General features: G+C 39.0%; 1 protein-coding gene across 1 annotated transcript in view; it reads left to right on the forward strand.

The window, feature by feature from the left end:
• Positions 1 to 331: 331 nt before the first annotated feature.
• Positions 332 to 21,941, forward strand: part of PRMT8 (protein arginine methyltransferase 8) — a 69,656-nt gene continuing 48,046 nt past the window's right edge. Inside the window, exon 1 of the mRNA XM_085298795.1 lies at positions 332 to 406. Coding sequence (XP_085154921.1) covers positions 332 to 406 — 75 coding nt within the window. The remainder of the gene's footprint in view (positions 407 to 21,941) is intronic.

The raw sequence follows: 21,941 nt of genomic DNA on the forward strand, positions 1-21,941 counted from the left end.
CTCCTATTTAGCCCAATTGCTTTCTCTGAAGGGGAGGACTCTCAGCCCGACTGCCCTGTAGTTTAACCCGAAGAGCGTGTGCCGCCTCTCTACCCGTCCTGAAAGCTTTCTGGAGGTGGAGGAGAGAGGGAAAGAGGAGAACTCGAAAGTGCCTAAGGAACGCTGGGTGCCAGGAGGACGCAAACATTCCTGTGGACAAAGCAAAAAGGACAGAGCAGACTGATTTAATTGCTGTTTTCCTTCAATTTTTTTCTCTCCTTTTGGAGATTTTTGAAAACACAATACAAAACAGAACACCAACCCTGAAGCCCCCGTCCCTTGACTAGCTCTTATGGGAATGAAACACTCCTCCCGCTGCCTGCTCCTGAGGAGGAAAATGGCGGAGAACGCTGCCGAGAGCATCGAGGTAAGGACGTGAGCAGAGCGCTGCATCCCAGCTTCCCGAGCCCGAGGCACAGATCCCTTAGCAGAAGCTGCAGTAACTGCCGATAAACTTTCCCTGCTCCTTACGCTTTCCCCTGCCTCTGGTGCTACCGTGATTTTCTGCATGTGCCTCCCTTACGGACTCCCTCTTTCCTCCCCCCCCACCCTTTACTTCCTGAGAGAAAACTTTGCACCCGGTGGACCCTCTGCTCTCTCGGTTCCCCGGGAAGCTCTGGGTGGGCCATCGCAGTGGGGGGTAGAGGTGATGCTCTGTGTGGTGTACAGGGGTCTGAGTGTGATGGTGGTGCAGGCGGTAAGAAAGGGGGACGGTTATTTTGAGGGGCTGAGAGAGTGAGAAGGGTCTATTTCTGCAGTACCTTGGCCAGCTCCCAGTGTTTTTCGGCTGGAGGAAAGGCTTGGAGGCTTTTTGTCAGGACCGTTTGAGGGAGTTGCGGAGAAGCTGTATCTCTGCAGCACCCTGGAGATCAGAAAGCGGAGCTGCCTAAGGCCGGGGAGGGGCACAGGAACTTTCTCTCTTGCGCCTGTCTGTCCCGAGCAGTGCAGAGAAGTGCTTTGCATTGCATTAGGACTGAGAGTGTGTCTTGAGAGCTCTCCGGTTTGCTGCAAAGAAGACAGAAGCTTCATAATTCCTCCCTTCCATTACCTTCAGTTCCCTCAGTCTTTCCCATCTCAGCAGCAGTGGGCTGAGCAGCTCTCGATCCCTTTCCTGGGGCTGCCTTGACTTCTCCGAGGCTTCTCAAGGGACAGGGCAGCATGCAAAGCCTCTTGGCACTGGGAATGTGGAAGGAGGCATGATGCAGTCCCAGCCTCTGGGAGTGTATGAGAGGGAGCCAGGCAAAAGCATAAGTGCATGCCAAACTCCCTGTTTCTATTAATAGACTGTGCCTAGCATTCTGCCTGAACATTTAACATATGGTTACTCGATATGCAGCATGGCCATGTACAGACTCCCAAGGACATCGACCACCAACCAGCTTCAACAGCTCATATGCATAAGTGACACTGTCCACCCTCCCTAGTTGCTCTGCAGAGGTACTAAAGAACAGAAATAGCACTCCAGTGTAATTGAGCACTCGACTGTTCCATTCTTCCTTCCTCCAATGTACTGCCAAATAAATCTTCCTGCCACATAGTCCTCACAGTGGACAGCCTGCATTTCCCACATTTCACCTCCTAGTACTACTTTCTCTGCAAAGGAAGACATACTTGACCTTCATAAGTATGCCTCCTTTGCCATGCCACGCATAGAGCAGAATTAATGTAATATAAGCAATAAATCAAAGAATGTGCCTGTTACCGCATTACAACCCCCTCATGTACTGTCTGCGGAAGAGGCATCTATAAATAGCAAGGAGTCAGCCTGCACATCTGTAAACTGTCATAGTACTGACAGCACGTATTGCATTAAGGGTCCCAGAATCCCAGACAGCATTGTAAGTAGAAATGTAGAAGCATAGACAGTTGTTTTCAAAGCCCTCCTTCAATGGAAATTGTCCTTAGATAGCAACAAGGGAACAGGTGAGAGGAACTCTTTAAATTTTCCTCTTCCATTTCAACTCAATATTTGTATGTATCATTTAAATCCATTTGTCTTTCTGTTTGTGCAGTGCTGTACACATTGAAATATGCTTTTACAGAGAAGGCTTTCTTATAACATTAGTTTCATTCCAAGGCTGTATACCAGTCAGGAGGATATGCAAATGCTGTGCAGCTTCTCCTTAGAGTATTCATCAGTGACAGATTGACAAAATGAGGATGAAAATATTGCAGATTAGGCATCTTCTGCTGTGCTTCTACATTTAGAAAGGCAGAGCTGATGTGCTCATAACACCTGACAATGTTTTCTGGTTTATTAATTTTCAGCTAATTGTTATTAAACTCTGTTTTTCTACTAAGAGATTTAGTCTGAATAATTAGAAATGTACCAGAGAAAATATGCCAAAACCTTTGAAGCATCTATATTTAGCAAAATCATATGATACCAATTTGACCGTCAGATCTGTATTTCTCTAACTTTCTCCTGAAGTTAGCAAATGTCGTGTGACACAAGGAATGTGAAGTAAAGCATCTCACTTTTGGATTTATCATAGTGAGGACTGTGTAGGAGGAAATTAGGGAATGGTGTAAACTTGGTTCACTAATGGGGTTTCACTAATACACATGATCTGATACTTATTAAATTTCTAAAGTACATTGGTGCCATGGTGATAGGGATGATTTGAAAAATGTCAACTACATAGACAGATGAACCACTAAAACATTTAACAAATGGTCAAAATTCTCTATTGCCAAATCATTGCAAAACCTTCTGGATCTTACTCAGATTGATTTCAAGTTCCAAATGAGAAAATTAAGTATGTTACAGCTTCACAGTAGAAGTCTATCAAATTGTTGAAATCCAGCACAAAGAGCATTAACCAAGTTTTTCAAGGTCAAATATGGTGCACATTCTGTTTCAATAGTGGGACAGTTCACAAAAAATATATTAAGACAGAGAATATAGATCCTGTATCAGAAGTTTTATTAGCCTATTTATTAGTTTTATTAGTGTGAGGTTATTAGCCAAAAAGCTTAAAGAAAAGGTAGCACAATTACAGACAAAGGAAAACCAAAGACACTATTAGACAATACTTACTGTATCCTACAAACAAGGATACAAATAAAAAGGAAAGCAATCATTCACTGGCATTAGTTCCCAGTCAAGGAGGATACTTAATGTTAGCAGGGAAACTGCAGGAGCGTGCTTCCATGCTCTCAGATTGTAAAGACATTTATATTATCAATACACACATAGTCTTATATTTTGATCCAAAGCCTCATTGAGTGAATGAAAATCTAGCCACTAGTGCTGTTGTGTTTTGAAACAGGCTCAGAATGGCTTTGTAATTTTATTCAGCAAGCATATAGTGAATGTCTGCCAGCATTTCAGTCATGACCCTAAGTTTCAGTGTTCTTTTTTTTGTGTGTTTTTAGCAGCCTGAGAATAATGCTTTGTGGAAAAAGTAAACTCAAGGGGAATTAAGTCATAAGTATTTTTCTGTTTAGAGTCCCTGAATTCCTTAGAAGTCCCACTAATGTCAGCCTTGCAAGAATGGTTTCATACCCTTCTTAGAAGTGTGCTCAGTGAGAAAGAAAAAGATTCTGAAAATCTTCATTCCTCCAGATCATCCCATTAACTTCAAGAGGAGTTCTATTGGAACAAAAGCTGTAGCTTGTCTCCTCAAAATATAAAATTAATTATTTGTATCTTTAGTCATGAAAGAAGCCTTTTAGTCATGAAAGAAGCCTTGTCTACATAAAACAGGGTTATCTACATAAATAATAAATTCAGCATCAAGTCCTCTGGGAGTAATCAGACATTCAGACAGAAAATAAAGTAAAAAATTGTGGGTTTATTTTGGAGAACATATGTATTTCCCCAAACTTCATAGAGCTGATCTGCTGGGGATTTTATTTTCTGAGGGTTTTTTTCTTATTTTTAATGTTGTGAGTATATAGGCAGGCCATATTAGTAATAGGCSTGATATCAGTCATGGGAAACAAATTGAAAGAAGTGAGATTTCGGAAGTGGAAGTGTACGTGAATGTGGTTTGGGAACAAGGTGAAGGGAATAGCACAAAACTCCACAGTTTATATACACATTGAACAGACATATGCATGTAACAGGTTAGTCTCTACTGGAAATCACCATTTCCATATGGGAAAAGCGTAGATTCTAGGATCTGAAAATGCGCTCTTTTTGTACAATGCAATTTCACAATGATGTAACAAAGGGCAAGTCTTGTACTGAAGATTTTGCAATATCTGTAGAAAGAAAGGATGTCTGTTACACAACTGAAAATGGAGAAATTAGACAATTTATGAATGGTAGTGAAATAAACTTAGATTTCCATCCAGAATCCTACCTGAATGTCCTATTATATAAGCATTCTTCTCTAGATAGAAAAAACGTCCATTTTCCTTTTGAATGTTTTGGGTATTGGTATTTAATAGCGGAACTGTATTCTTCCACATACAAATGAATGTAATCTCCTCATGGAATTCAAGTCTGTGAAAGTAATTGCATTGTCATTGGAAATGGGGAAATAATTACAGTGTCCTGACTGCTGTACCACTACTGATGGGAGAACAGGTGATAAAATATGTTGAAATCATGAGCTCCTGTTTAACATAACTTTTAAGTTGTGTTCCCAGTTCTGCCAATGGATGATCTTAGGCATGTCATTTAATCTCCCTGTATCGGAGCTTTCCATCCATACTGTAGAATTCTGGAATGTCTTAGTAAAAGGCGATGTAGGAGACTACTGCTTAGTGTTATTAAGTTCCTAAGAACACTGTGTATGAATGAACAACGCTGAATGCGTGTTTTTTCCCAAGAGAGAAGTAGCTCTGATGTGCTTCTCAGGCTAGTGGAAGTCATGACATATCTGGCATGGTGCCAGATAGCCAGCTGAAGAAGTGGCTTATGACATGTCCTTTAACCTCATTGAGTGGTATTCCACATGCCAGCATCTTCTATCTTTAAACAGCAAGAGGTTGTGGTAGCTGTTTAAATGCAAGTAGTATAGCTGAGCTATAGAGACCAGAGCTGTGGCCCAACCCTTAGATGTTTTGCACTATGGACAAAGCAGTCAGGAAGCTGACCCATCATGTCTGTGAAGAATGATGTCACCGTGTGCATAATCAAATCTCCAAGTGCAATAGAGTCAGCTCTGAGTCAAAGAAGGGTGCATAGCACTTCACTATGCAGATCCTGTGCAATGCTCCTTACAGAACTAAGTAGCCTATGCTACTTAGGCTAGTAACACGGCAGTTCTCATGTAGTCATGGGGGCTGTTTTAGTTTCTAGTCAATTCAGGAGTGGGGAAACAGAAATATGACTCTGAGCCATCTTCTCCTACCCACTTCAGCTGTGCAAAACATAAATTTAGCTCAGCAGAAGATTTTCTCAGTGTAGTTCAATGCATTCCATTCCTTACTCAAATTTAATACTAAAAATTCAAGACATTGTCCTACAATATTCTTTTGGCTCTGTTGTGGAAGAAACTTATGGTTTACATTAACAACATAAAGAAGACGCAAAAATGCTTATGCTTAAATGAAAAATAACAGCAATCACTCAGAGCACAAGTCCCCAGATAAGTATCTCAGCTTGGATCATCCACCTACTCTACTAGACTGATTTTTTTTTATGGTTATGGTTCATCTTCATGGCATCATGGACCAGGTTATATTGTGGCATTGTGGTAATGCAGCCTCTGCTAAAAGAGAGCTCCAGGGAAGACTATGCTTTAAGAGTCAGAGGAACTAGTGAGCAGTCTGCACAGAGCTTGTCATAATAATTCTTTGTACAGCCTCTCTTTTTGAAAAGCACTAATTTCTTCAAAGAAGAATGCAAGAAATTCTGTAGGCGGCCATCTTTTTGATTGTTCTATCTGCTCGCGCAGATCAAGTGGGGTTAACAAGTGTGACTCACCTGCCTTTCCAGGCCTTCCCACCCAGCCTGATTGCGAAAAATAAAGGCTTGTGCCTGAAGAGGTCGTGGGTGAGACAGAGGGAGCAGAGGGAAATGCAGAAAGGTGAAAAAGCACTGAGCCTAAGTTGTTCATAACATTTTGCCTCAGTCTTTCTGAGTCTGCAACAAAGTTCAGTCCATTGATAGATCACCTGATCTGCAGCCAGCAGGGATGAGTAGTGAAAGCAATTGCTCTTGCCTCTGATTTCACAAAGCACCCTGCTGCCTGCTGTCCTGCTCACTAGCTTTAATGACAGCTTTACTTTGAGCTAGACTTTGGGGGTAGGATGGAACTGTCCTTTCCTTATTTTTTTTTCCTCTTTGGGAATAAGCCCTAAGCAAAATAGACAAGATGCACGCATCTCAAGGAAGCAAAGATGAGATTCTCCACTAAGTGGGTGACTTGAGGGGGGCTACAGAGATGTCCTCACCATGCAAGAATGGAACAATCACTGACTAATCGCAGCCATGCCTGGCTTTTTCGTTTGTTTGTAAACAGGCACTAACTGGCTCCAAGGAATCCCTCAGCATGTTATTGCCTAGCTGTTGCAACTTTCCCACTTCCCAGTAACTGTAGGAGGATGGGCACCTCTCACAGTATTTCAGTTCAATATTTCAGCTCTAAACTGAGATTTAAGAAGGGTATCATGATGGAGGGTGATAGTTTTATTTCTTTTACATTAGCTTTTTCAGACCCCAGTTGTGAAAAAAAAATTATGTGAAAAAACTCTGTATTAAAAAAAAATCTGAAATTCTGTCTTCTCCATAATCTGCATATATATAAAATGTAAAATTAGTCTGAAAATCTGGAATATAAAATTGATCTATTTTGGTTTAACTGCATCAACAATTTGCAGATTTAGATTCCAGGACTGAAAATAACATAGATTCAAGCAGATATTTACATCTTTATTCGCTTTTTCTGAAAATTCTGTTAAGTGCAAAAATGAAAGATAATTTTTCTTTATGTTCTCAATCTGACATGTTAGATGGTCATAAATAAGGTCTTAAGTCTTCAGTTTCCAAAATGAAGAGAAAATTTCAGTAACAACATTTCCTTACATAGAAACTATGGAGAGAATAAAATACTTAGCTAAAATTTTAGACAGCAACACAATAAAAAAGGTAAGAATACTTTTCTCCCTTACTTACAATATCCTGTCCTGCAGTTAAGACATGCTCTTAGAAGCTTTGTTATGTTGAGGACTGTATTTATCATGGGCCTTTCTTTCTGGAGTGAACTATTATATAGGTAGGAGCATCACCATCTTTTCTAGCTTTATTGAGAGGAAAGGAGTTCCCTGTGATAGCTTTTCTAAGATTGGATGATATACCAAAATTTGGGAGAGGGACTGTGAAGACGTGTTTATTAAGAGATTATTTTATAGCACTGTGCTCCTCGGCTTTTCCTAATGGCAAGCTCTTCATCATACTGGTGTTGGAGGCTTCAAACTTAGCATGCTGTCCAGGTCTGGACCATACACTTAAGTGCCTAGTGCTCTCCTTGTCCTGTCCAGGTTCCAGGTGTATCTGAATCATTCTGTCACAATTCCCACTCCCTTTTTTAAAAGAGATAGTAGCATTTCCCTCCATTATAACAGTGTCATGAAAGTAAACATATACTACTTGGAAAACAGTGGTATTCTTCAAGGAATGGTATCTAAGTGTTCCACCAGTGACTACAGTACACGCTTGAACCATATATGGCCTAGCAGTTCTTCTGTCTCTCTTGCCCTTTTCTGCCCTTAGCTTATGTTTCATTCTTTCTAATAGCAACAGAAAGCTCAAATCTAGTCTCAGAGCCCAGAGGAATGTATAATCAAGACAAGGTCTTCCATCACTATTCCATGAGTTTAAACTTATTTCTGTTGCAGACCTTGATTTCCCACTTAGAAGGGAAGACAGGAGAGCCTGCCATCTGCTTTAGTTTCTAGTACATGGACCTGCTGCTTCTACCCTACTTGTTTATCATATCCATCCTGGTACAGTTCATCTGTATGCCCTGAGGCTTGATCACTATTTGGGGATGAAGATCAGCTACTACCTTCCTGTTTCTCAGTCACAAATAGTCACACATAGGGAAGTATTAACCCTTCTGTTAACACTTTCTGAACTAGTTCTGTCTAGGGTCCATATACCTCATCACTGTGCCCTATAATAGACATTATATTACTTGCAGGATGGGATGTGTATGTTTTATTTGATTCTAAACTCAATTACATTGAGATGTATCAGGAGTAACTCCACTGAGTTTCTCCTCACTTTAAAGTAACTCCACTTTATAAATAGCGATCACTGCAAAATTACAGAAGTGTTGGTTAAAAAGGATATCTGGAGATCACCTCATGCAACTTGCCACTCAGGTAGAATAATCACCAACATTAGAACATGCTGGTCATGGCTTTTTCTAGCCAAGTCTTGAAAACCTCCAAAGACAAAGTTTCCACTGCCTCTCTAGGCAACTTCTTCAAGTACTTTGCTGTCCTTTCAATGAAAAAGTTTTTCCTAATGTCCCATCTGAATCACTCAAGCTCCTAGCAATGATCTTTGCCTGGTGTTATCCCGTTTGCTGCTACCAAGAAGAGCTTAACTCGGTTGTCCTTGTAACTATCCTTTGAGGAGTTTTACACTGATAATGGATCGTCCTTTAGTCTCTTTTCCACAAACTGAACAACCTCAGCACTCAGTAATCTCTTTTTGCATGTCATCTTCTCGGGTAAATGGCTATTGTATTAGTACCATTCTTACCTCCTTTTTATTAAAATTTCTGTGAAAATAAGGTGTGTAAAATGAAAATTATTATTTTTTAACTGAAAGAACTTCATAGCAGAAGGATGCCTGATTAAATGCATATGGCCAGGTAGTGTCATCCAGTTTATTCTACAGAAATCCTTTTGACTGAGCTCAGCTGTGTATCTGGCATATTGTACTTATTCCTGTACAAGTCAATGATTTTTCTTACATGATTAAAAAATGAAATCTACTATAAGTACTTTTAAAAACAATAATAGTGAAAATCGAAATCTATATCAAAATGATATTTTGGATTAAGCACTTTTTGTTTATTTATTTTCCCTAGAAAGAGAGAGACAGCAGAAGTAATGCTGGTTCTTAATCACAATCACAGTTTGTATCTTGCATAGCTATACAGCTGAGCCACATGATTCAGAAGGAAATCAAATGAGAATAGTCTCAGCCACGTCTTGATATAGTTGCCTCCTTAGGAGCCGCAGTGTTCTAAATATAATCAGGGGTAGCTGAATTTACAGTTAGCAAGGTGTACTCAGGTGCTCGGCAATTGTCAGGAATGTTCTGTCCATTGCCACTCTGATCTTTATAAAAAGATAGTAATCATCATCCCTTATATGAATGGATGACTAGTCTGAGATAGCAGCACATTACCTTTTTGGTTCTTCTTGATTTGCTATAAATCACTAGATCCCCTGCAAGCCTGAAGCAGGCTTAGCATGTGAAAGAATGAATCTGAGACTCAAGAATGTTTTTTAGACAGAAAAAAACAAAAAATGAACATTTTGGGGGGGGCAAGGAAGTATGTTGCAGACTCTAAAATTTCAGATAAACCTTTTTCAGTTCTGGGTAATTCTATCTTGATCTCTGACATTTCTGTCAGAAACTGGCAAACAGGACCTTTCAGGTCACCCTCAGGTGAAAAGGCCTGTTGTGAAAGATAATACATTTAGTCATGAAATAGAATATGTTTTAGAAATTTACAGGATGATGAAGATCATATTGAAGGTATTTTGTGAAGATGGGAAAAGAAAAGCAAAGAAGGAAAGAAAGGAAGGAAGGAAGGGAGGGAGGAAAGAAAGAAGAATGGGGGAGGGAATGGGGAAAGGAAGTAAGGAAAGTTACAGAAAGATAGTCAACATCGACTTCCATAGAAGCTGCTAACTACCATAGAAGCAGCAGCAGTAGAAATATATAATTTCCTTCAATTTGCTGTCAGAAATATCAGGAAACAGGTAGGTCTGCCAGGAGAGTGAATTAATTCACCTTTTACAGCTTGTATAAAGAAATAATATATATATATATATATATATATATACATATGTATTTTGCAACAGCTGTCAAGATCTTGTGCAAAACTCAATTTCTTTGTATGCAAAGGAGAAGAAAAACAATGTTTCATAGTTTTTGACTGCATAAGGTAGATTACTCAGTCATGGAATAAGAAGATGTACTATGTAGTTTTAGTCACATGATCCACTCCAACCAACCATGAATGAAGGAAGAACATGAGCATCAGAAAAGCACAGGACATTTGTTCAGTTAGTTAACAAGAGGAAGTGTACTAAATCTTGCTTCAAATTCCTCATTGAAATTTGTTTTTACCAGATCCAGTACTATCTCACAAATGTTTAATCAATGTTAAGTTTGGTAAATTCCATCTGACTCATTCAGCATACTGTGTGCTGAGCACACTATTTCATTGATCATTAACCAAGGAGGCCAAGTGATTCAAATGGCACCGTGCRTACCATTTTTTTCTGGAAATTTTTCCTTTTGCTTCAGCCCTAATGATTGTTTTTCTGTGTCCCTCCCAAAATGCTTCCCTCCTGCCCTGATTTTCTGTTGGGCATTTGCAAGGATCTTGTCCTTAGCTCCCATATCTTTTCCTTCTCTAGTAATAGAAAGTCAGGATGGGCCAGAAAACCTCTCAGAGAGGCTTTGAAGGGTTTTGTATGATTGACTGGAGGTACATCTGTTCAAAACAGATGCTTTTCTACAACGTGTGATAGGTAAACACCTGGTCATGTAAAAGGGAATGACTGTATTTTAGTCCTCTGACAGTGTGCATCTCTGATTACACAGCATGACATGTCCCCATCACCTGTTCAAGAATTCCCCTTCACACAACTAGCATGTATCTATCACACAAACAAGTATGTCCAAATTTTAGTCATAATTACTAAATTTCAATCATATGAAGGGATATAAGATCCTCAGAAAACAGCGTAGAGGCAGAGAGCTTCAAGAGCAATTCATCTGGAATCAGCATGTTCTGTCCCATGTTTAAAGGCCCACAAAAGAAGGGGCATTAAGAAATGGATCCAGTCCATGGATTGCAGAGCACTCACTCTTCATTTATATCTTTTTAATGTCCTCCTCCACAGTAAGAAATAAATGACCATCTTTTTCATGATGATTCACAGGTGATTCACAGTGTCTCTGAACTAAAATTTATCTCTCTGTCTCTGAAATTTAGATATAGATGTCTAGCTATCTTCTCAGTCTTGGAGTTATCTTACTCTTTCTCTCAAGCCTCTTCTGCTTCCTCTTTCCTCAATCCTTGATTCCTCCCATCTCACAAATCTTTGGGATAGGCATTGCATTCAACTCAGGTCTCTTTCTAGGTGCTCGATTCCAAACTACATGTTAGTCTTACTGTTAGAGGGGCAAAAGGAACACAATAACAATGACATGACACTGCTAAACTCAGTTTATTAAGAGAGGGATAGACTGTCAGGTAAAGATTTTCACTCACTCTCACATCCATTCACACACACATTACATTTGTTGAAATCGGATTCTATAACCACTCCAGTGAGTACAGCCCAGAGAAAATGCAACACTCCTTCCTACCGGTTTCAGTGTCAAGCTCTTGAGAAGCAGCTTAGCTCCAACACACAACAGCTCCAACTCAGGAACTCTATGTTGTCTCAGACATTCACATAAAAAAGTTAATGTGTCCCCCACACACATATACACACAGTCTCTATCACAAGGATGATAGACAGATGTCAGTTCAGGCCACCAATCAAATTAGTCCATCATTACATGACAGTATACCTTTCCAGCAATTTCAGATATTGTTCTCCTGAATGTTTTTGATCCATGGTCCATGCCATCCTCAATACCCTCAGTTCTTGTTTGCATTTTCCTGATGGCTGTAGCTTACTACACTTATCCCCTATTTGCATTGTAACCAGCTCTTGGGCAAGATGAAGGCATGATATTCCTGTGGAGATGCCTTTTGCAAAATAGCTTCATGATACCAGCTGTCCTGTCCATCCAAACATATAAAATGCTCACACAGGCAATTCTCATCACATATTTGATCACAATCACACCTTCCTTACTGAACCTGACACATAATCTTGACTATCTTGTATCTATTCCAAGCATTATTGAAAAGATCATTTTCCTAGCTTATTGTTTTCACTATATTACTCGCCTATTTACATCTTTTTGCTGAATCTTTATTCTCTATTGAATCCAAAAAAGCTACTTGTCTTCATTTTCAAGGCCTTTCAAAGCATATCTCCTATCTATCCTCTTACTGAATATCAAAAAGTTAACCTCTAATGCCAGACTCCTCCTCACACCTTTCAGATTTTTTTTCAAACATACTTTAATGCTTTCTCCCGTCACATGTGAGAGCAACACCACTTAGTCATTGTAATTCATTGCTCCACTTCAGTTCCTTTCTGGAATCTGTCCTTTGCTTTATCTCCAAGCATGCTTCACGAAGGCTAGGCTACTGAGAAATACAGACCAATACATAAACATGAAGACCAACTSTGCATGAGTGTTTCCTTGCACTTCATCATCTGTCTCCCATGGTTGCATAGTGTCTTAGAAGTTTTTGGGGGCCTAGCATTTAGGATAATGAAGTCTTGATCTGTAACAGTGTCTCCTACCTGCTATGGCAGTATAAACAGTGATAGAAACAATAAAATGCCCTGAATTGACGTCAGTGTGAACTACTTATAAATGGCACAATCTCTTCTTCATGCACAGTTATCTTTTCCATGTTCCTAGATGCTATTACTCCTTAAGCATTAAGAGCAAGGGAAGTAATGCTGTGACAGTGGGCATTGTATTTCTGTTTTCTTTATATTTGACTTTCAATTTCTGTCCTACTTTCTTTAGAGAATGTCTGTTTAAGCAGTGCACCTAATAAGAGGAAAAGATAGATAAATGAAGAAGTGCTCTCACTCATGACTGTGGGGTTTTCATGAAAATGTGAAATTGTATTATTCCAGAACTTTTTTTCCTTTGCAAAAGACATACTTTCATATAGCCTCAAGTCAATTATTCTGCTGAAGAAAAAAAAGTCCCCTTCATTCAGATAGGTCTGTTCCTTTCACAACAAAGAACCAATAATGCCCTCAGTAACCATGAAATATGTCTTTGTCACCTTATGAAATGGAAGACAAAAGTATTTTTGTTTGCAAGATCTGTTTCCAGAAGGTGCAACTGATTATTCTATCTGTGCCTGCTGGAAACAAAGGCATTCTGATCTCAAAGCAGGTTTACCGTAGTGTAAATACATCAATTTAAGCAGAACTATTTATGATTTGTACAGACTCCAAATCAGCTGACATGTATATGCAATGATTGTGTTAAAAAGGATGAATCAGCAGTGTTTTTTGCTAAAGAATTCCTTTTTTCTGCATTGTTTCATGATTGTATAAAAGTGTTTGCAGTATAATTTCTTATATCTCTATCTTAAATGTGCTAAAAGATGGATCTGAAATAGAAAAATCTTATTCTCTTATTAATACAAAGCTATAAAAGTCTTATTTATGTTGTTATCAAAAATTGCTTTTGAAATACAATAACCAGACACCTTTTAATGGGCACAGTTCAGTGCCTATTGGAGTTAACATATTGCTGAAGATTTTTGAACACTTCACTATGTATCCTCTTACTAATGCAAGAGATGCTGAGCACACTGGGGTGCTTATATGTGTCAATAGCATTGAGTATGAATATTCACGCAGAATCTAATCCTAGACTGGCAGGATATTTAACAACCCTCCTCATACTTCTGTACAACTTAGAGAAAAAATAATTTCACTGGAACCTGTGAACCAGGACTCTGTCACAGCATCACATAGAATCACAGAATGGTTGTGGTTGGAAGGGACCACTGGAGATCACCTAGCCCAACTTCCCTGCTCAAGCAGGTTCACCTAGAGCATGTTAGACAGGATCATGTCCAGGTAGATTTTGAATATCTCCAGAGAAGGAGGCTCCACAACCTCTCTGGCAACCTGTTCCACTGCTCTGTCAATCTCACAATAAAGTTCTTCCTTATATTCATATGGAACTTCCTGTGTTTCAGCTTGTGTCCATTACCTCTTGCCCTGTCAATAGGCACCACTGAAAAGAGTCTGGCCTCGTCTTCTTTACACTCTCCTGCCTCAGATATTTATACACATTGATAAGATCGCACATGAGCCTCTTCTTACTCCTCTCCCCTGGGTTAAACAGTCCCAACTCTCAGCTTTTCCTCATACGACAGGGGCTCCAGTCCCTTTATCATCTTAGTAGCCCTTTGCAGCACTCGATGCAGTAAATCCACATCCCTCTTGAATGGTGGAGCCTAGAACTGGACACAGCACTCCAGATGTGGCACCACCGCTGCTGAGCAGAGGGGAAGGATCACTTCCCTCAACCTGCTGGCAACTCTCTGCCTAATGCATCCCAGCACATCTTTGGCTACCTTTGCTGCAAGGGCGTGTTACTGGCCCATGTTCAACTTGCTGTTCACCAAGACCCCCCAGGTCATTTTCCACGGAGCTGCTTTCCAGCAGGTCAGCCTCCAACCTGTAGCGATGCATAGGGTTATTCCTCCCTAGGTGCAGGACTCTGCACTTGCATTTGTTGAACTTCACGAGGTTCCTCTCTGCCCATTTCTCCTGCCTGTTGAGGTCCTTCAGAATGGTAGCACAGCCTTCTGATGTATCAGCCACTTCTCTCAGATTCAGCAAACTTGCTGAGGGTGCACTTTGCCCTATTGTGTAGATCATAATGAACAAGTTGAACAGTACTGGGCCCAGTATTGACCCCTGGGGGACACCTGTAATGATCAGCCTCCAACTAGAGTTTGTAAAACTGATCACAACCCTTTGAGTTCAGCCATTCAGTCAGCTTTCAAGCCACCTTAAGGTCTGCTCATCTAGCCCATACTTCATCAGCTTGCCTATGAGGTTGTAAGGGGAGATAGTGTCAAAAGCCTTGCTGAAGTCAAAGTAGACAACATTCACTTCTCTCCTCTCATCCCAACCAGTCATTCCATCATAGAAGGCAATCAGGTTGGTTAAATGTGATTTCTCCTTAGTGAATCCAAGCTGACCGCTCCTGATCACCTTCTTATCCTTCACATGCCTGGAAATGGTGACCAGGATTAGTTGCTCCATCACCTTTCCAGGTCTAAGGTCAGGGCTGACCAGCCTGTAGTTCCCTGCATCCTCCTTCTTGCCCTTTTTTCAGACTGGAGTGATGTTTGCTCTCTTCCAGTCCTCAGGCACTTGTCCCAGTCACCAAGAACTCTCAAAGGTGATTGAGAGTGGCCTTGCAATGACACCATTCTGCTCCCTCAGCACTCATAGGTGCATAAAGCCAGATGCCATGGACTTGTGTATGTCCAGTCTCTTTAAGCATTTCCTAACCTGATCCTTGTCTACCAAGGAAAATCTTGGTACTTACTTTCTCCAGAAAATAAATTTATTTTTCTCCCCATCTTGAATAAGAATAACAGCTTTAAGATTGTGATCATTTGTCATTTCAGCCAGACAGAAAAGAATACACAGCACACATCAATATACTTACTTACAAAATTACTTATGTGCGTCTGTCCTTATATATATGCGTGTGTATATACATATATATACACACACACACACAAAAACCTCACACCTGCACACGTTATATATTTACATGAAATCAAAACTACAACACACATGACAGAATCATTTATCCTTTCTTACATGTGTGTTGATAATATATTCCGTAACAACCTTGGAATCAGGAATTAAAATTTTGCTATGACTTTCATTTCTTTGTGCACAAAGGCTGTTAGTGGTATAGAATTATGGCACAGAAGATGCATTTATCTCACTGTGGACTTAAATACTATAAAATGATAAAATTTTTGTTCAAGTTTGGTATCACATTGAAAGCTAATTTATATATATGTATTTGTTTACATTATGATGAAATAGTTTGAGTAACTGAAACTCTGTGTTTAAAAGGCAATTTCACAGAAAAGTTCTGGCTTTTTTTTCACTAACATCCTTCGTATTGACTATCTTCCTTTGTAGGTAGATATTCTGAAAAATTCAGTTTAGCTATGGAGAATTACGGGAAGATGCAGCCTTCCATTTCAAGTTGAGAAAATAAGCTCACATTTCAGATATAACACTAACAATGTTCTAAGTTACRTTTAGAATGAATTAACTTGGTGAAATGTCAGGAACACAAACTCCCAGTGCAGAAAGGGAACATTTGAAAATATATGTCTGTTTTATGTTCAAGCTTTTACAGCTTTGCTTCAGCAGTAATATATAGCTGGTCTTGTTTTCTGAAGTTTTGACCCACCTACAAATCTCACAGAGGTCACAGAAATCTCTCACAGAAGGAGAAGATGCTTAGCACACTTCAAATGTGATTTTAAGTCAGACCAACTTAAATAAAATGCATAAAATGCAGCTTAATTATTCTCACAGAGGTCATTAATATTTTAAAATTTTTACCAATAAGAATACATTCAGAAATATGGAAAAAGTTGATTCTCAAAAATATTTTTTCTTAGAACTTCTTCAGCATTTTATGCACTGTTATTATCATTCTCTGAGAGTCATCTTCTTCAGGCACCTTTTGCCATGCCCAAAGAATCTCTCAGGCAGAATATATACAAATCAAAAGGACAAAGCAAGTATTTATCAGCTAATATACCAAAGACAGCTAGGATTAGCAAGCTGCTAGGCAGAGCACTAATGTGCTTATCATTCAGAACATAAGACACCCAAAGAATCTTTGGTCATCATCAAGCAGGTGGGGAAGGGTCAGCTTCTGCTGCTCCCTAAAATAGATTCTTCATGTTGTTGTTGCCATCTTTAGACTCCATAAGGTGCTATACTCTTGCACATTAATCTCTTGCTTTCTAAATATTTGAACTACTAATGATCTCAGCCCTGAGGAATATGCTGGCTCAGTCAGTACTTCTTAAAAACCATAGGCGTACATTTCTGAATATTTCTCTGCCTGTGTACTTTTGAAAGCCTGGCTTTAGCAATACTGTAAGTCCATGCTTACTTAGACATTCATTTTTGTCTAGGTTAAAGTTGAGGATTTTGAAAGATTACCTGAGATTATACTTCATCTGGAATGCCCAAGTGAACCCTGTTTTTTGAATTAAGATTTTTCTGCACACCACAAATAAAACAAGCCTGGGATTYGCTCTGCAGTACAGTCATTTTGATGCCTCACTAATGTGCTGGATTTAGTGTACACAAATCCCAAATGTCTGTGCATCAGGTCTGGCATTTTCTGAAATGTATACGTATTTCTGTCCATGAAATTGCAGACAAATATGATAACCCAACATTAAGTCACTTAGGATTTTAAGCCTCAGTGAAATACTTGGGATAACTATAAAGCTACTAAGAAAATGACATGGAAAAATTAGATGTACCTTGTAGATTAACTGAGCCAAATGTGGATGATATATTAAATCATTAAAGTTTTAAAATAAGATTTCAATTTTGCTTCATTTACAGTCTTGTTGTGGTGTTAATCCTGGGGTCACTGTCATCCTTTTCATTATATATAAACAAGACCTGTTACACTGTTCTTTCTTAGAAGACAATGTTATATCTCTACATATATCCATAACTGGTGTAATATTACAAGGACAGATAAATGCACCAAATACTTATTTGTGGTGAGGATTTTTGAAAGCATTTGGTAATTCTTAATTGTATGAACACCATACTATGTGCACACAGTACTTTTTGCATAAAGACAAGACCAATTTTCTAGCAGCTAGTGTTTCCTAAATCATTACCAACACGTTTTCCTGTGGTATATATCATGATAATGAATACCCACATTAAAGCACTACTTTTATTTTTCAGGCCATATGGAATATTTAGGGCCTCTTGAGGCATCTCTATTAGTGCCTCTTGCATGCCTTTCAGAGATGTGAAATTGTAATCTGTGTTAAAAGCACACAGGCCACTGGGAATCAAAGTTTCTCTTAGAAGCCACTGGCACTTAGAGCCCCAATAAAGGGAATGTAAGGTATAGTATAGTATAGTATGAGTAAAATAACACAGAAAATTAATATTTTGGCCAGAAAGAGGAAATCTGCTATGTGATTCCTGTTCCTACCCATTTCCCGCTTTTTGTGATCTCAGATCATATGGAAAAATAGAAATGAAAATAGAAAATAGCCCAAACATTGATTTTATATTCAAATGGCATTTAACATGCAAAACATATGCTAAATATAAATAAAAATTGAAATCTAAGAGTTTTCAATATGCATTTTATAGGCTGCAGTCTTTTTCTTCCCCTAATTGATGTTTAAAAATTCTAGTAAATTTAGGAATCTGCAACACAGAAACACAGCCACTTGTTCTCCTCAAGTGTTCTGTTCTGTGAAATGTTGAATATGTTCACATCTCTGTTGACTACACTTGCTTTTACTTACAGCAACATGCACCTGGAGTAATTCAAATGAAATAAAGCATTTATTCTGGATTCAGACTTATGTGAAAGGGTTAGGCTTTGACCATTAACATCAGTGGTACTAACTCTGCTCAACCCTTGACAAAATAAGTTCTCAGTAAAATGAAGAATGCTTTATAGCCTACAGTCTCAATTGTGATAATACAGAATGATGGAAATCAAGGCAGTTAATTGCTTAATTTATCTGCCAATAATCCATACTTAGCTTTCACCACTTCAGGTCAAATCTCTTAACTACTTCATTATTTCTGACACCAGCTGAAGATCCAAATACTACTTAATAAACATTTTTTCATTAGGAATCCTAAGTGTAGTCAAAACGGTGTTAATTATTGGGACCTTTCTAAGGAGATAGGGAAGTTGCTGGTGTCAGTTTTCTTTATTCTACCTTCTCCTTCTTCTTCTTCTTCTTCTTCTTTAATATAGACCACTGTATGACATTCAAAAGAAAGCTTATTGTTTGTGGTATTCAATTTGTGTCAATCATATTTCTGGTGACGGAACAGGTGCATTCTTCTGAATCTCATGAGACTTTATAATTATTCTGCTGAAAATGAGTGCATTGCACTAAAAGGAGAAAAATAAGGGCTGTTTTTGATTTGGTGCTGAATGGTTTATTTGTCTTTCGCAATGCTTAAGCTCTTGAAAGGATTCAACAATTATTTGAGCCCCTGCTTTGGGATTTTCTTGTTGGCAATAAGTTGTTTTCCATGCTGTTTTAACAAATACACACAGCTTATTTATTACGGTCCTGATGTCTTCTATCATCTAGTCAATAAATCTTTATTATCATTTTATTCTAAATGGGTGAAGAAGAGGCTAGATTTAGCCCACACAACTCCAAATGCTTTAACAAGCTACCTGGGTTGGTGGCCTGCTTGTCTTGTCTAGTCAACAAAGACAAGCCCCTCAGAAGGTCAACTCTGCCCATCTCAGATCCGAATTACCTTTTAAAGAAGCATCTTTCTTTCCGTTGACCCTAGATAGAACCTCTGGTATCTCAGCTGTCAACCTAGAGCCCTCTATTAAGAATCTAGAGTCAGTGTGATTGTTCTGGGCACGTATGGACTTCTATGCAAACAAATTGATCCAAGAACAGGTGCTGCACTTTCCTTATATTATCATTCAGTACAGTATGTTCATGTGATTATAAGTGTGTAGATGTGCCACTTCACTGCTAAGGTCTCTGCAACAATTTTAACAGGCCAACCATTGCTATTTTCATTTATGCAACAGTTCCGACCCCTGATTCACCTATTTTTTCCTGTGAGAAATACATTTCTACGTGTTTTTCAAATTTTATTTCAGAATTTTCTCCCTGTCAGAAAATTCTCCTTTCCCATTACTTCTAAATGTACAGTCAGTTCAGAAGTGAGAGCTCATGCTTCTAATGCCTCTCCTCCTCTGTTCCACTCAGCTGACAACTATTCATATGTACTGGAGAAATATTTAAAGAGACATCAAAGAGACAAGATACTCCCAGGAGTATGTTTCCCCCAAAAACCCTCTTTTCTCATTCCCCATGTTAATTTATTGTAGCTTCCAACACTGTGTAGCAATCACCACTCTGCTTCCTAATGGGAAAGAGGTTTTTGTCTTGGGAATGAGGCATGAGTAGTAGTGGAATGACCGAAATGCTGTTCTTGGGGTTCTGAGATACATGAAATAGATAAAACAGCTTTGGCAGATCTGAATTCATTGATATGGCCAATAGCATGATATAAGGAGAAAACGAATTTTGCTTCTATTGTCTTGCTTACTTACAGTATTTCTGTCTATTTCTTAAGTCTTGCTAATGCCCAGGACACTAGCAAATGAAACTTTCAGTCCTATCCTTTTGACTCACAGTTATCCTAAACAATGAGTAGAATTTCTTAGCATTTTTGGCCCTTTCATCAGCACTTAAAATAGAGAAACTGAATGTCTACTCCAGTATCTGAACACAGATGGGGCAGGTGCATTAAGAAAATTTGCAATACTGCTCTTCATGCTGTGCCCACGCTGTGACTAAAGAGCAATAATGCCAACCTCATATATGGAAAAGTGATGAAATTGGCTAAAAAAAGATACTGAAATTGTGTTAATAGGTTTCTTTTATAGGCCTTTCAGTACCAGAGAATGCATTGTTTTCAAGGTTTTCTTCACAACTGTGAATGCTAAGAACTTTTATAAAGCTGAGATTCACTGACTGACGTTTTTAAGTTAAGAAAAGACCTGTGAATAATAGTGAAAATCACAAATCAAAAGCACTTGAATCAAGAAATAGCAGTCTTCATGCTGCTAAACCTATTTACACAGGCATCAATGCAGAATTAATTTGAACAGAAGCCCAGTTATACAAATCTTTCTACTGTCAGTTACATTTTCAACTCATATTGTCTCCAATAATTTCCTTTTAGCTCTATACTTCATCTCAGTATATTTCTTCTCATTTCAGAAGAACTTCTTGTGTCTGCAGTAATGCTACAGAAATCATTTGAATAACTTCTCTATTATTTCACAAACAGAAGGAAAGAAGAGGCAGTCATGCATACATATAGAGTCTTGCTCTCCTTCTGCTTCTGTGAATGCACTAGACAGAGCCAAAGCTTTTCCAAACAGGAAGGCAGGATCAGACCCCATACAGGATGTCAACAGAAAAACATGGGAGGGCATGCAGCAGCTACTGAAATAACACAGCAGAATGCAGACAGCCCTCACATGCCTGCAGAAAGGATTATTCTGTCTATCTGGCCAATATGGTCTGCCCCTGATATCTAGGGAGTGAGGAGTACAACTAAAGCAGATGAGTCAGGCAGTTGGGTTGGTTGGTCAAAGGCAGATGTTTTAGAAGTGGAGGCAAGGCATTCTGCCCTATACAAACAAACATTTCCCCCATTTTCTGCCCTGCTGTCTCCCTTTGTTCTGCCCTGGTCAGTGCTCCTCATTTATCAGTACGTGGGTACATCTGAAAGACCTATGGGCCATCTGCCAGTGTATTTGGAATATCTTCCACCCTCATCAGTGGTAAGAATATGCTGATTGAGTTTCACACAGTAAGAACAACTTAGGAAAGCTATCCAGATAAATATGAACCAGCCAAAATCTTCATCTTCCTATGAACCATTGGTGGTCTCTGTTTCAATAGTGATCATGAAGGTAGAAGACAGACCATACATGCTTATTTCATGTGCACTCTTGTGAATATGCTAATCACATTACAACTTTGTTTTTTTCACAGTGGTTGCTTCTTCAACTGCCACTTTGTGGTGCAAATTGCAGTTGCTTGTTGCAAAGAGGCACTGATGCTTGTCAGGACAGTCATAGGTGGGCATTTGTAAAGAAAGAGTTCTACATTATGTCCATAAATCAGGCAAGGATTTCTGTTCAGTTCTAACCAAGTGTGTGTCCCGTGTCAGCACACAATAGCATATATTGCCTTATGAAACAGCATCAATGAAAGCACCACCTGAGACAAAACACCCAGCCTCTTATGAAA

This window comes from Rhea americana, unplaced genomic scaffold (assembly GCF_003343005.1).
Source record: "Rhea americana isolate MKP2758 unplaced genomic scaffold, rheAme1 scaffold_142, whole genome shotgun sequence".
NCBI lineage: Eukaryota > Metazoa > Chordata > Aves > Rheiformes > Rheidae > Rhea > Rhea americana.